The sequence below is a fragment of the Lingula anatina genome, chromosome 1, assembly GCF_051362555.1.
Source record: "Lingula anatina isolate TDL-2025a chromosome 1, LinAna3.0, whole genome shotgun sequence".
Classification (NCBI taxonomy): domain Eukaryota; kingdom Metazoa; phylum Brachiopoda; class Lingulata; order Lingulida; family Lingulidae; genus Lingula; species Lingula anatina.
Genome location: NC_141767.1, coordinates 11727794 through 11742880, shown reverse-complemented (window position 1 = coordinate 11742880; position 15087 = coordinate 11727794). Strand labels below are relative to the sequence as shown.

General features: G+C 35.4%; 1 protein-coding gene across 3 annotated transcripts; it reads right to left on the bottom strand.

The window, feature by feature from the left end:
• Nucleotides 1–363: 363 nt before the first annotated feature.
• LOC106175526 (sulfotransferase 1B1) lies at nucleotides 364–10227 on the bottom strand. 3 transcript variants are annotated; one of them, XM_086999994.1, is made up of 7 exons: nucleotides 10084–10227; nucleotides 9224–9399; nucleotides 3611–3822; nucleotides 2524–2650; nucleotides 2166–2260; nucleotides 1348–1531; nucleotides 364–629 (listed from the first exon to the last, which is right to left on the bottom strand). In XM_086999994.1, exons 3-7 carry the CDS (start codon nucleotides 3800–3802, stop codon nucleotides 508–510), a joined length of 720 nt encoding a protein of 239 aa, XP_086856120.1. In that variant the 5' UTR covers nucleotides 3803–3822; nucleotides 9224–9399; nucleotides 10084–10227; the 3' UTR covers nucleotides 364–507. The 3 variants fall into 3 exon arrangements, with proteins under 3 accessions (XP_086856120.1, XP_086856062.1, XP_086856015.1); XM_086999936.1 differs by having other exon boundaries at nucleotides 9224–9455; nucleotides 10084–10214; XM_086999889.1 differs by lacking the exons at nucleotides 9224–9399; nucleotides 10084–10227 and adding exons at nucleotides 4665–6859; nucleotides 7592–9203.
• Nucleotides 10228–15087: the final 4860 nt, after the last annotated feature.

The following is a 15087-nucleotide window of genomic DNA, read 5'->3' as shown; positions in this document are numbered from 1 at the left end:
TATTGCGCTTATATTATGGTGTGCATTTCACGTAAAAGTAATGGGAGAAACGTCATTTTGCCAAATATAGGCCTTTATAAAGTATCGAACCCACTTATCATATTACGGCTGAGAGAAATTGCCAGTACGCTACTAGTTCATCCGATTATCCCTGAATAATTAAAAAGTTTTATCCAATCAAGATTTATCTTAGGAAACAATGTACCGGTAGGAAGGAGGGGTAAGTCGGGGTGCATGTGACGTTATAATGTGCCCAGTAAACAAGCAGAGAGTCAAGATTGAGCAAACGCAGCATGTTCATGACACAATAAAAATTAAAGTTTCAGTGCAAGTACAGGCAGATATAAAACAGAAAGATCAGAGTAGGAACAAAAAATGCCACCTTTATTTAGGACATGTCAACCATAGAGAAATCATACAAAGTACAGTAATTGGCACAAAACACTGTTTTAGAAATTTTGCTGAGAGATGGGTTTCTAAGAGGCTTGCATTCATTTTGTCACATAATCAACGTTTTGGTATCTCGTATTCAAATGTCAGACCCGTTCCTGCCAATTTTTCATCCACTACCTGGTCCATTTTGTGACACATGTCATTTGTGAAGTAGTTTTTCCAGTCACCAACTATCCCTAAAAAATATTTAAATAGAAACTGGTTTTGAACATGACAAAACAACATATAAGTTTACTTGTAAAATAACATCCCCTTAGACAAATGAATGAACAGACAGCAAACTAGGAAATGTTGATTTTACTAATAAAGTATTAGCACTTTTAATTTAAAACTAACAAAATGCTGGCTGCCAAATAACAGATAAAGCTGAAAAATGTTTCATTATTACACCTGTACTTTGTAGTTTAGTTTCAAACAAATATGGAGTAAAAAAGGAGTAAAAATACACAAAGGCACCTTATTTAATAAATGAAGCCTGCTGATAAATAAAGTGTTTATACATATTGTATTATTTCATTAATAACTCTACACAGCTGGTTCTTAATGTTTCACGTGAGATTTACAGCTCTGGATGTAATGTGATCTGGTCACCCGATGACAGCAGACTGGTAGGACCAGTGATGAACATGTATCTAAGGCTCTATTCCAATAGATTTTAGATCAATCTATCCCCGCGGGGAGTCTCACTAGATTACTTTCAGATAATCTGACTTAAATGTCCGTCCTGCCTACTACAAGCTGTAAGGGGGTAATTAACTTTCGTGTCTGCCCGGCTGACAGCTATTTAGCGTGAACCCCCAGGGAGTTAGGTCGATTTAAAGTAGGTCGATCTAATCTATGGAAATGGGGTGTGTATGACATTTGAAAGTAGCACAGCCCTAAAAGCAACCTCACCTTTTCGTAGGAATTTTGCCTCTTTCTTATCTCTTAAACCAAAAGTATCCCACCAAGAATAGTTTGAGGCTGGATTGTCCTTCATGCAAAAGAAACTACAGTATACTGCCACATTGTATACTTCCTTTTCGTTTAGGTCTTTTCCCAGGAATTTTGCAATTTTCTTTACTCCCCCATAAGGATCCTTGAAAAAAAAAGAGTGTCAATAAAGTAATTGTATTATTACAGACAGTATGTGCATCCTGACCAAAAATAAAAAGGAAGCAAAAACAGTATGCTCATAGACATGGGAAAACTATTGGTCAGACCAGTTATGACCGCCTCAGAAAGCCCAAGGAATGGCACTATTTTGATAAAGCAGGTCCTCTAGAATGACAAGGTTTATGTGAAAATACACTGAATAACAATAAACCACATTTAAACATAATTTAATGGAAATAAAATATTTAGTTCGGACCAGCACAGAATCAGTATCAGAAAAGTTTTCCCCATGTTAAGCTATGTTTGTCTTCAGGTACATGTGATTATGGGCCCGTACACAATGAATTTATCAACCTAGCTACAAGTGACTAAAACTCCATGGTGACCCTCACTGCAATCAGATTAACAGACTAACATGCCCCCTCTTGTTTCCAATAATCATATCATCATCCACTTAACGCCAGTGTTAATCTGTTAATCTGACTGCATTCAGCAAGAGTCCCTGTGGAGTTAGTGTGAGCACAATGTAGCTTGGTCGATAAATTCATTGTGAACACGTCCCATTACTGCTTAAAGTATTCATATTATTAAAGCTTTAGTTTTTTCTCATTGCTTACTTTTTGCAAGTCCTCATACTTCAGAAATAACATGTTTTCATCATCCCTATGCTCCCAATAGCCTTTCACATGATCCCACCATGGCCCATAAGCAACTGGTCCAAAGGAGAAAAAATCAACATGAATATTGTATTTTTCACATATTGTTTTACCCAATGTTCCTTCAATATAATCTTTATTCTACCCTGAAAGTCAAACACCTAAATGAAGATCAAACTGAGTGCTATTGGAAACAATTTACCTTTATTCTATAACTGAAACTCCGATACCTAAATGAAGATGAAATTGAATGCTATTTGAAACAATAGTCAAACAATGGTCAACTACATTTACTTACTAGGCAGAAAAAGTCACTTACCCATGCCTAGCCTAAATCTCTCAAAAAATCCCCTGAAATTGCCTCTGTATTTAATTTCATTGATCATTCTTATGAAATGGTAATAAGACACTGTTACATCCCTGGGATTCCTGACTACATATATTTTCTGAAAAAATACATCATTGTCATTAAATTTTAGTCAAGGTTTTCTTACCAATATGAGGACTTTTGATTTTTTTTTTTTTAAAGGACAAAAAAGAGGGTACCAGAAGAGACAGGATTGTGCTGGTGGTCATTTTTAGCTGGAGGTGAACGTGTTTCAAGATGTGGGCTCAGAGAAAAAAGCAGTTTTTTCCAACAATATGGTGAGATAACATTTTTTCTTTTGCCATTTTGGGCAGAGAATACTTGTACATGTAGAAATAATACGTACATGATATGAAAACATGTTAGGAAACCTGAAGGTGCAAAGTCTTGTTTAATTTGCAGTCAATTTGTTTTGAAATATATGCTGCATCAACCTACAGTACTACAAAGAGCATCAGGGGAAAAGAATTCCCGCGAGGCTGTAAATCGTTGTCATGTGCAATTTTTGCATGTTTGTAATCTGATATGCCCATGGCTAATTATTTTGGGGGGTTTTATAATGATGTTTTAGAGTCCTTAAAGGACCCCGTGAAAACCAGGAAGTAGTTCGCAACTAATAACTGAATGGCACCAAACCACAAGCGTTGTGCAATGCTTTATCTTTTTTTCTAATATTGCAAAAAAACAATTTTTTCTCTTGAGGCCACGTTTTCACTCCCGTTCACCTCAAGCTAAAATTGCCCACTCAGCTTCACGTCTTACACCACTACACATCACTTCAGCCACAAGCCTGTCTCTTCTGGAACCCTGTATTGTGTGGATGGAATCAGGGAAAGACAGATAAACAACTCATCTTCACTAAATAGAGACAAGTACATAAATTTGTAATAGATGTAAATGGTCAACAAAATTATAAATACGTCTGCATCTTGAACATCTGCATCTGAAACTTCTGTGCATCATAACAGTAAATACTTGGTACAATTAAATGTATAAATATAAATATATGGAAATGCATGAGCACACAATGTTCTAGTACCTTGCATTTTGAAGTGGTCATACTTTTTGGCAGTAAATGACATGGAAGGTGAGATTTAATGAATCTTGGTGGCTTTTCCTGACTTATTGTTTTGAGTCCAGGGTATGGAAATTCAAAATAACTGAATCTCTCCTCCATATTTCTATCCATGGCTTTAGACACATCCAGATCATTTTGTATGAGGTAAACCATTTCCTGCACCCATGTAGTACCTGTAAATATATTCAACATTTCATTTAAACTTAAAAATATATTTTATATGTGTAATGAGATTAATAAGATTAATAAACACATTTTATCACCTTATTCTTTACCAACAGAGGAGCAAACAAAAAAATGCACACATAAAAAAATAAATTGCATATTCAATAAAAAAGGAACTCGAATAAAACTGAAGAATACACCTCATCTTAACTTTCTTGAACTACATCTTTACGAATATAAGAGTAAACTGATTTTGCAGTGTCAAAGATGTAACAGAGTAGAAAAATTCAAGTACATTGTGTACTTTGCAATGACCCTAATGCTATAGAAGTACAGATACTAGTATGTGTCATGCCAAAATAGGTACATCTGACAGGTGATTAACATAAATGAAAGCAGCAAATCTGAGAAAGTTCAGCAAAGTTTTATTTCATACAATCATGAAATACTTTTAAATGGAACTAAAATAACTGTAATGAGGTAGTAAAAGTAACAAATGGGGGGAGGGGGGAGGCATGAGAAGAATTAAGATGTTACACACGCCAGACTACAAAAATTGTCATAATTATATCTTCATATCTCCCATATTTATGTTTTGAAGTTCAAACACTTATTTTGATGTTCCCTTTGAAATAATTTTGAACCAAATGGAGTATTCAGTTTCTGCAGTTTTCAATAGAATACACATATATGAGGTATACACGTACATGTTTTGGCAATATATATGTATTTGGACAGGACTAATTATTACTGGGTATATTCTTTTACGTCTAATATTAAAACCTTAGCTGAATCACTAAACTATACGTTGTTCGAGTCTAGGGTCATAAGAAGAAGAAAAGTTTTATACCTGATTTGGGGAAAGTAATAACCCATATGTCTGAATCTCTTACTTCAAAGTCATCAATATCTTGTAGTTCATTTTCCATAAAGTAAGGAAGATAAACATCCTTGTAATAAATCAACTTGGCTTTCTTTCCAAGTTCAGGATCATGCACCCTTTTTATCCGATTTGATTCAAGAGGGTTTTCGTCTTGATTATCAGGGTCTGAACTGCCTGAATATTTATAAGTCAAATATACAGCAGCTCCCAATGTAACAGCACTTAGGCATGTAAACCTGATCAAACTTCCAATGCCCTTTTTCACTTTGTGAACTTTTGCCGTTTCTTCTGTGTTGTTTCCACACCGTTCATTTGTTGATTGATTACCACCTGAAGAAGAGCATTGTTTCCATCTAGAACTCATCAAAATGTGTGTTTTTAACTTTAATTCTGTCTTTGTTCTGAATCTTCCAATTCGATGCTGATAACCAGGATATCCATATAGTTGATCATATTTACCGGCATGAAAATGAAGCAGACGAGTGGACAACCTAAACGTTGTGTGCGCATTTTGCCTGCATATATAATTTGAGGCAGTATTAAGTATCCCAAATCTTCGAAAAGACATTTTGTATGAATTCAGGTTCTTGTGCAAAAGATGCAAGCCCTTAGAAGAGCACAAATACAGCCGGTAAAAACAGCCAACGTTTGTTAAGATATTCCTCAGTGGTGCACCAAAAATGCAGTTATCACTCGCAGCGTGCTTTCCATTTCCAATGGGCGAATCCTACCTCCTCTTTAGGGAGAGCTCTCTACAAGATAAGCCATTTAAAAATGCAACAAGCGCCGACGGGAGCTCCTGGTGGGTCATCGAGCAGAAAGTGCATGGCAAAGGGAATTAACATTTCCGTTATCTAATAATGTGATAGACACAAAAAATCCTGTCACAAGAGATTTATGCAGCAAGACATATAAATGTTTAAATTTATACTTTAGGCACCCTTCATTTTAGCATGGAATTATATCCGATATAATTCCCTGATTTTAGGTACACAGCTTAACTATGCCAGCAATGCTGCATGCTTCAGACGCGCCCTTCAAACGTCACTAGAAATAACAAAAGCATACTGATCATGAAAATTTGTCTTGAGAAAAAGTTGAAAATTGGGGTAAATGCAGATGTAGTTTATCAATATGGAACGCCATTCCTTTTTTTTTTTTTTTTTTGTCACATATCCAAAAAATTAATCTTAAACCATAATTAACAATAAAAATGTACATGTAGCAAAAACCCGGTATAAATGTTATATGTATTCTTAGACAAAAAAATCTACCAAACAAATAAGCTAGCAAATTTCCATCCAATTTTAATGATAGCAAGCATCAAACCAACATCAAAGACCCAATATAAGTTATTATATTGGATCTTAGCATCAAATAAATATATAGATAAATATAATTAATCTTTTGGACCATTTTCACAGAAACAGTAGTTTTTCTCATATGATTCACGATTAGTACATTGAGCAAATACATCTATGTTCCCACTATTGACTCACTGCCTTACAATTCCTTAATCAATAATGTGTAGTATGCAGCTTCTACCCATCTGAGAGGTATTAAGAGGCATTCTCAGAGGTATTAAAAAATAATGACAGTTCCCTGAAGATGTCCTTGTGATAAGGACAAAACACTGGAATTTGTAAAATCTGGCAGATCTACGTGAGTGTCCAGCATTAGAGTTAATAATTTTGTTTTAGAATCGATATTTTCTTAATAAATAAGATTCTTCATTTGGGTCAATACATTGCATTTTTAACAATCATAAAAAAGTAATCTCCATCTTTCATCTCTCTCTCTCTCTCTCTCTCTCTCTCTCTATATATATATATATATATATATATATATATATATATATATAAAACAGATTTCAATATTGATCACTGACGGTTTTAGGATAACATAACAAGGTGGGCACTGCTGTGCACATCCATACACATTTTTTGGCAAGCCATTTTTCACAAAAAGCTAACTAGTTGTTTTAAATTAAGGTCAACACAGTTCTGTTCATCCATGGTTTGATGTTGTTGTGATTTTATACACTGGGCTGATGAAGATGGCTTGTGTTATTGTAGAGTTGTATAGCTTCAGCAAAGTCAAGATTAATCTCTTCTACTGCCACATTTTGTACAACAACAACTTGCTCCATCTTGTCCATAATCCTACAAAAGAGCAAAAAATATTAATAATGAAAATAATGGCTCTGCATGTAAGGATGCAAACTAATGTTAACACACATTTCAGTCTAACAACTAAAGTACAGTATATGAATAACAATTATTTTTTATCCTGGCTTCATTTGGAAAAGTCATACTTTAATCCTGCAAAGCTTCTATTCAGAGCTTGAAAAGAATAAAGCCCCTTTAACAAAAGTTTGTCTAATGAGTACCTTAATTATGCCATTATTTTCTTTTTAGACCCTTAGATCCTTGCAAGATCCAAGCAATGGCATCTCTCAGCTTCATAAGGATGACTACGTATATCGCAATAAAACCCAATGCTCAAAACACTGCACTAGTTTTTTAAAAGTGAAAATGTTGTGCCATTTCTGATTCTGTGCATTAATGTATATTGTAAATGTAAGGAAGGCAGATGCCATTTTACATTTTATGGGAAAGTTTTAGGATTAAATCATTTAATCAACAACAGGTATAAAACATCCTATCAAAATGCAGAATAGGCCAAACAATGATTCTTGAATATGTAGGAGAATAATATTTCTCTCTAGGAAAATTTAGTTATGATGTAAAATACAGGATATACAATGTAGGTTACCTTTAAAAGGCTTAATCATGACAGCAACATCTTTCAAATTCTTAAAAATCATAAAAATTCCTCTTAGTTTTACCTTTGACAATGCTAACTTTCGACTAAAATGTTGAAAGGGTACCAACCATTAAATATAGACTTTTCTTTTCTGCTCGCCTCTATCTTCTTTTCGTTTGGTTAAATAGGTACTCAGTTTCACACCTCCAAATATAAGGAAATGAGCAGCTGTAACCAGCAACATGACAGTCAGATAAAAGCTCTCATTTCCCTTCCCCTGGTACCAACCACCGCGTTTATAAGTACGCACTGAAATGGCCTGATGTTGAGGTCCGTTTGCAGCAATTCGTCTCTCAACTCTCAGCCTTAATGTCCCTAAATTTCGGACGTTCGAGCCTTGCAACAACCTAAATAGACTTGGTCTTCCACTGCCAGTGCCGGCAGAAGCAACAGTGTTGACAGTCCTAATAATGTTCATATCTGAGGTAATCGTTCTATCTATATGCACTGACTAAATACTGATTTTCCTGCTGGACCTTTTCTTCGTGCTTATCAGCTTTCCGGACGTTGGCTAGCCTGTACGTGACCATTTTCTTCGACCTACGTCCTTGCTTTCCAATGTTGCACGTTCGGCACGTTCAGTCACTTCTCGTATCCTCATATTCTATGTATTCGAAATCACAGTTACGAAAATGAGGTCAGTACATGGAGAACAACGACAAATGTTTCTTTCGGGTCACAACTAACACAATACGCTTGAGGTTCTGCAGATTTTTTCCTTTGAATCGGATAAACATAGCTGTGATAGCACATTTATTACCTTGCAGTATGTTACACATTTATCTTGGTATTTTTTTTTCATTTCTTTGTCACGTTTAGGGTCGATTTTCCATGTTCTACCAACGTCTATATTTTTCAGTCCCCGGGGAGGGGGGTTCAAGCAGAGGAGGGGGGGGGGCACCTGATTGAACCTATCAAAGCCTCGATTTCCCTGAGCAAAGTCTTAGCCTACTGTCAGCAGATGATATATATGTTATTTAAATATTAACTTCAGTTAATTCTTATCTATATATCCATTGATAAATGAAGATCTGCTTTATTTCAACGCAACAAAGCATTGTCCATTCCCATTTAAATGTTATGAAGGATTTTCTCGATTGTAGCAAAGCATCCGAGGATGTTAATGTTTATTTGCGCTAACGACTGGATTATAATACCTAAATTAAGGCAAGTAAAGACATTATCCATGTGCAGCGAGTCTAGGATTACAAGAAATATTAATTTCGAACAAGGTAGGCCTATGCATTTTGGTCGATGAATAGATACAGAGACGAATGCCCGATCATCTGGTTTAGGGTAATCCTCTTCGCATCAGCTGGCCTACTTGTCATTGATTTGATGGGCGTATTCTCGATCACATTCGGTAGTAAAATGTTGCGTCATTTGAACAATATAAGTTCTATCCAGCTCCGTTATTTCAGAATCATTCGGATTCATCTGCAACACCCACGGAATAGCTTCAGCACGACATTGCGCAACAATGCCGCTCATCTTTGTGTGTGATCTCTTGACTTTAAAGCTGCTTTGGTATTTGACAGATTTAGGAGAAACCATAAGAAGATGGTATAATGTATGAATTGTATAGCCTACCGGCAAATTACTATGCAGCTAATTGAGGCGCGATCTGTCCTATTAGGAAAGATGTCAACACGGTCTTAGCGCTGGGATATGCAGCACCCCACTGTTAGCAATCAGTATACCTCTAATACTAAATCAAGCCGACGCTGTCTGAAGCCCTGTTAAGTCCTTCACACTGGAAAAAAAATCCGTAATCTTGAAAATCTGGCAGCAGTAAAGATTTACTGTTTTCGCCAATATGGCTCGTGGCTGAAGTTTGGAAATTCTCTTCCTCTTCAATAACATTTCCAAAGATATTCTACAAAAGCAATTTGTAAAATTAAGAAACTTGGTCTCTGAGTATTGGCCACGTTTCTGAAACGAAAAGCACAAGATATTTATGCATATGATAAGGCTACAATTCATTATGCTGTTCATAACGTTCCATTTTCATGTATGACCCCACAGATGATTACACACGGTCTAATTTTTTTCTTTGTTGGTAAAATGTATATAAGAGTGGAGTGCAAGTGGATGTTCATGATATAACAGTTTCAAAATGACGGCAAACAACATGATAGATCATGATAATAATCATGATATTTATGGGGACCAAAAGAGTGAAAAAGCTATAATAAAATCGACGTTGACTTGCACACAGCAAATGTGTTTTCATACCAAAATAGCAAAATAGTCTTGGAACCTGGACAACTTGCTTCCTAAAGTCTATCTAAGAACAGCATAGAGTCATAAATGACACAAAAAAATCTAAAATGTGCTTGAAAAGAAGATTCGTGTAATAAGATACCATTACAAGATGGGTCATTACCAACAGTTATGCTCATACTAATTTCAGCCGACGTTGATAGCTTAAGATCATCTGTCATCTTGACAATTATTAGATGCAGTGAAAAGAGATCACATGCATTTAATATACTTCCATCTATCTGAGATACGCGTATTTGACATATCCCCCCCCCCCCCCCCCCTCCTTCATGCTCACCCTCTTTCTGCCATTCTTCCAAAACTGCCTCTCACCACAGTGGAATACGTCTGATTTGTATTCATTCGAACCTCCATTGCAGGTGCTTTGTTGTGCCGACATTCCCAATGCGCGCGGTCATTAAATTAATGATTTTAACACTATGTTACACAACACTATCTTCAAAGTCTCTATGGGTGTTATACTAGCTCACCTGACAAGGGCGTGTCATACAAGAATTAGTGCCTCTGTTCAATGTCTGTTGAGCGGATTTCTTACTGGCACTTTCTCAGGTTTTGACGGTCAAATAACTTCTTTAGAATTCGGCATTTTTGTCAGCGCTGTTTGTGCATGGGATATACAGTGTATCCAACCATGAGGTAAAACTTATTTTATAAAGTGGGGAATAATGATGTTACGTGTGTGACCAGGCATAAAACCTTTGAGTGACTGGTCGTGTTATAAATTTTAGAAAAATTATTTATTACTACTACTACCACTACTATGGCATGGGTATATAAATGTTCATGAATATCATCATTTATGGTTTAGAGTTTTACCTTCAAAAAGAAATAATATGAGGTTCTTATTTAAGTGCAAATTCTGTTAATTTTGGAGAACAAAGACAAGGTATGATATGGAAGGCCCTCGTGGGTACAGTTTGTGGAGTCATTTACAGGTGTTACCTTTCGACCTTTGCACTGTTTTAATACAGTTAAAGTCAGATTTCGTCCTGGGTTCGGATGAGACAATTGTCAAACGTATTTGTTCTAGACAATTACATACATTTGGCGTATGGTACAGGGTATCACTGCGCGCGCAAGCATACTTCTTTGTCACTTGTTTGTCCGTTTTAGGTATATTTCATTTTAATTATTTTGATAATGAGTTGCGCTAAATTTGTTTCCCGTGGCAATGCTCTTCCTTGACTGTTGACAAGTCTATGATTACATTCGAACTACAATGGCTCACACGCGCCCTGCATGATCAAATTATTTACGCCAAGACTTTGAAAGTCGACTGAACTCTATAGATTACGTAGTAGCTTGTATTCGAATAGCAGTGCGCCAACGGCGATAGGAAAACAATGAAATGAAACTTATGGTAGTTCACCATTCCACCCCCTCTCTCTTTGGGTATGTGTATGCGTGTAAGACAAATAAAATAAGATTGAATAATGCAACCAATAGAAGAAAAAAAGTAGTGGTTATCCAATAGCAAGTCGAAGGCGGCGAAAGATGTCAATCACTTTACATCCCAATACCAGTACAGTTACACTTCACAATTCCGTTATTCATAACCAACATTTATTGATATAACATGGATGTGAATATTTACATTAAATGTATAAAAATAGTCTAAAACACTATAAACTATGATATAAACTTGAACTAAAACAATGGCAAACCTGGATGTTAACTGATTTGTTAACGGTAAAACTTTTCTCTTACTTACAAAACGAACTATTTTGGTTCTAATAGGTAGCCTATTTGATACACTTTATTGTTAGTATATATTATAGTTCAGCGACACTGTAATATATGATCAAGTTCTATCTAAAACATAATATATGCTGTAACAATAGCACTGGCAACGTATCTCTTACACAATAAGAAATATGACACCATTGACCTAAAGGCATTAACTGTTATAGAATGCATAAATATCATTACACTTTTGGTATTAGATGAAAATGGCTAAAAGTAAACAACGATCATTTCAGTTATACCAATAAAAGAAATAAAAATTAATTGGCAATAAAAATGTCAAAATGTAATCATTCGAGATCTTTTTTCAGATAATGTTGGTTATACTAATTTGTATATACTTGCATTCTAAAAAAATGAGTATTCTTCATATACAAAAGAGTGCATATGCGCTTAAATAAGAAATACCGTTGTACTTAGTATATCATTATCAAAATCCATTAAAAATTGTCAATACATTTGTCATTAAATCATGACATACGATATGGTTGTAAAACTTGTAAACGTACAAAAGGCTTCACGCCAATTTTCTGGTATATCATTATAAAACATTATAAATATTAAATATATTAAACCATACGTTGCAATATCGATTAACCCTGTAAACCTTGACTCATAAAACAATTTGAGCCCTGATTCACACATATTGTATAAAAGAGATAATTGACTTGTAAAACACTTTTTGAAAATGGTTTCTTTCCTCAGTTGTAAAAACTGATGTATGTATAAAGTCATTAACAAACTACAAAAATCGAGATCTTCTGTCCATAACAAAAGTGAAATGTTTCACAGCCAGAAACCGAAACAAAATCCCCCTTGTTAAGGGTCATTTTAAGGCTATGACCAGGTCAGTTTCTATAGTTTTCTATAAGTGGAGAGGAGACAGGTGAAACTTTTCCAAAACTGCGTGTCTCTTTGGTCAGTTGGCTACGGGGTATATCTTTACAGACACAAAGGTAAGAAAAACTTATATTCCTGGTGTTTGAAAATGGAACGCCTAAATAAAATGCGTTTCATATAAATAACCAGAGCACCCTAGGGCAACGACAAAGTCACGTTTAATTAAACTGAAAGGGAAATCCAGCACATAATTTGAATTTTCTGTCTCCTCCCCTTACCGCGCCAAATCCCGCCTTTTCCTCTGTATTGCCAAGCAGGTGACCCGGCAAATATCAAGTGACATGGCCACCATCTGCCGTTATTTTAACTCGCGAGACGATGCACTGTCAACAGAAACTGTACTTTAACAGGTGTCGGCGGGTTAAGTAGACAGCATTTGGTGGCATAATTACTATGCAAACATAATCTTAAGTTGAAATTAAAAATACTTTCAACTAAAAATTTCTTAACAAAATGAATGTTGATCACGATTGACTTCATTTTCCATCTTACATGGAGACCTTAAAGTTGCACATGATGGTTATTTCGATTTCGGACTTAGCAAAACACTCAACAGGTCTTGTAACGGACCACTGAAAATTCTAATTCATATTGTGAATAATGAGATCACTTCCTATGGAGCACTGAACATATCATAACATATCATACCATCATTCTTTGTCCACAGATAACCAGCTAAAATAAATTTTATCATCGCACTTTTATCCGTTATACACAAAAAAGGAAAAAAATACATATCAACGTATCCCGACAGATACGATAATCAATGTTTAAGTCAGGTTGGAAGCTTATCTATGTTATCTGCTGGGGATCTGCATAAAAATATACACGCAGGGCCAAGCGATTTAAGTACAAAATTCTGCTTCAACAAGGGATTACATCATGATTCAACATGGTACGTTACGGGAAGACATTGTTGCTGAGAGCCACGGGTTAAATAACCGTGTCACAAAAACCGACTTGTCATCTTTCTCATAGGACAGGTGAAACCCAGTAACGGGACCGTGCCGCAATCACCCTCATGTCACCTCCAGGCTTAGGAAAAATTGGTTCAACATATCAGTCGTGGGGATGATGGTGCCGCCGCTGGTGTTGTATCTGTCTGTCTGGATTTTCTCTCAATATGACCACCAAATCTGTGCAATAACTGCAAAGATACAAAAAAATTCAATACAATTTAATGATTTGTGATTTCATCGAGATGTTTTACCTTACGATTAGCCTTTCTGTAACGATGTCTTTAACATTTTTAAAAAATGAAAATTATAGATTAAAGGGCAGTTAAACACCTGCAATAAATAATTCTACTGACTTTATTTATCGACGTAGAAAAACATCAAACAATTTCAACGGTTGCCTGCATAAGCCCATTTTGTGTGAAACTTAATCAGCGGCACGGGCTGAAACCTTTTTATGTCCACAGAGGCGCGCGCCAAAATTGTCTGTGACGGTGAAATATTACACTACCTGCGCGTAACGTGCTTTTTAAAGAAGTCAGATTTCTTTAACAATTACTAAAATGTGGCAAGTAGACTGTGGGACAATGAAAGTTGTGCAGAAAGACAACTACCGCCAAGATATCTGGCGCCGGTTTTCCAAATAAGGGTATGAACACAAATTATTCGGGATACTTAATTGCATCGCTATGACAACGAGGCAGGTGAAACTTGTGCAAGGTAATTACGATTTCCCCGTTGGAGGAGGGAATTTACATACGTGCATTAATTGGCTGAAACCAACGTGATATCGGCGCAAGGAGAAGATGCTTCTTCTCAGATAGCACGGGGAAACGAATGCTCAAGGGTGTCTGACAAAATAACAATTACGCATCCCAATGCATTTTCATATTACGTTCTTGTACTTGATATAAAATACATTGCCGGATTATAAAAAAATGAGGCATTTCTAAAATCGATTTTTTTACCCGAGTAATATTTTGAGACAGATAATGGAAAAGTAGGCTACAAAAGAAATGTATTCGCGCTCACGTTTGATGGGCTTTGCGCGTGCCGTTAGGACAAGCTTTTCAACTTGCCATTCTAAAAGAAAAATAAAAAACGATTTAGACAAGAGGCTACTAAAGAGTGAAAGCCTTAGAGACCGTCATATTAAAATCCCAACTTTCAAAAATGTCGATTTAAATTAATTTTTATGGTAATTTGAAATGCAAAATAAAAAAAGTTTTGTTACAAAAGAATAAAGCACATTTTTTTCTACATAAACGACTACCGCAAGAATTATCAATATATTATCATTAAAGTGAACAGAATGCTGCATTGTAAACAAACATTTTTTGTTTGTTTCTATTTAATTTGAATTTATAAAGTTGTGTAATCCATACCTCTGAAGCTAGCGAGCTTTTGCATTAGAATGATTATCATGACAATTTTATGTTTAACGAAGAAGCGGAGCACTGGTTATATCATTAATAAAAACACATATTCATGAGGGTCGTCACTATATACATGTACGTTCAAAAATTAATATCATGCACATTAAAAACTACTGATCACCATCAAAATTCAAATCAAAATTAAATATGAATAAATATCTGAAAAACTTAGCCATTGGTTTTAACGATTATCGCGGATACAAACTATTACATCCAAAGACTTAAAAGAAAATATAAATTTGTACC

Coding starts and splice junctions, on each gene's coding strand:
- LOC106175526 (XM_086999889.1), bottom strand. CDS start 5,265: ATGTCTTTTCGAAGATTTGGGATACTTAATACTGCCTCAAATTATATA. Junction 3,823..4,664: donor TATTACTTTCCCCAAATCAG/GTATAAAACTTT, acceptor ATATATTTACAG/GTACTACATGGGTGCAGGAA. Junction 2,261..2,523: donor GAGATTTAGGCTAGGCATGG/GTAAGTGACTTT, acceptor CCTTTGGACCAG/TTGCTTATGGGCCATGGTGG.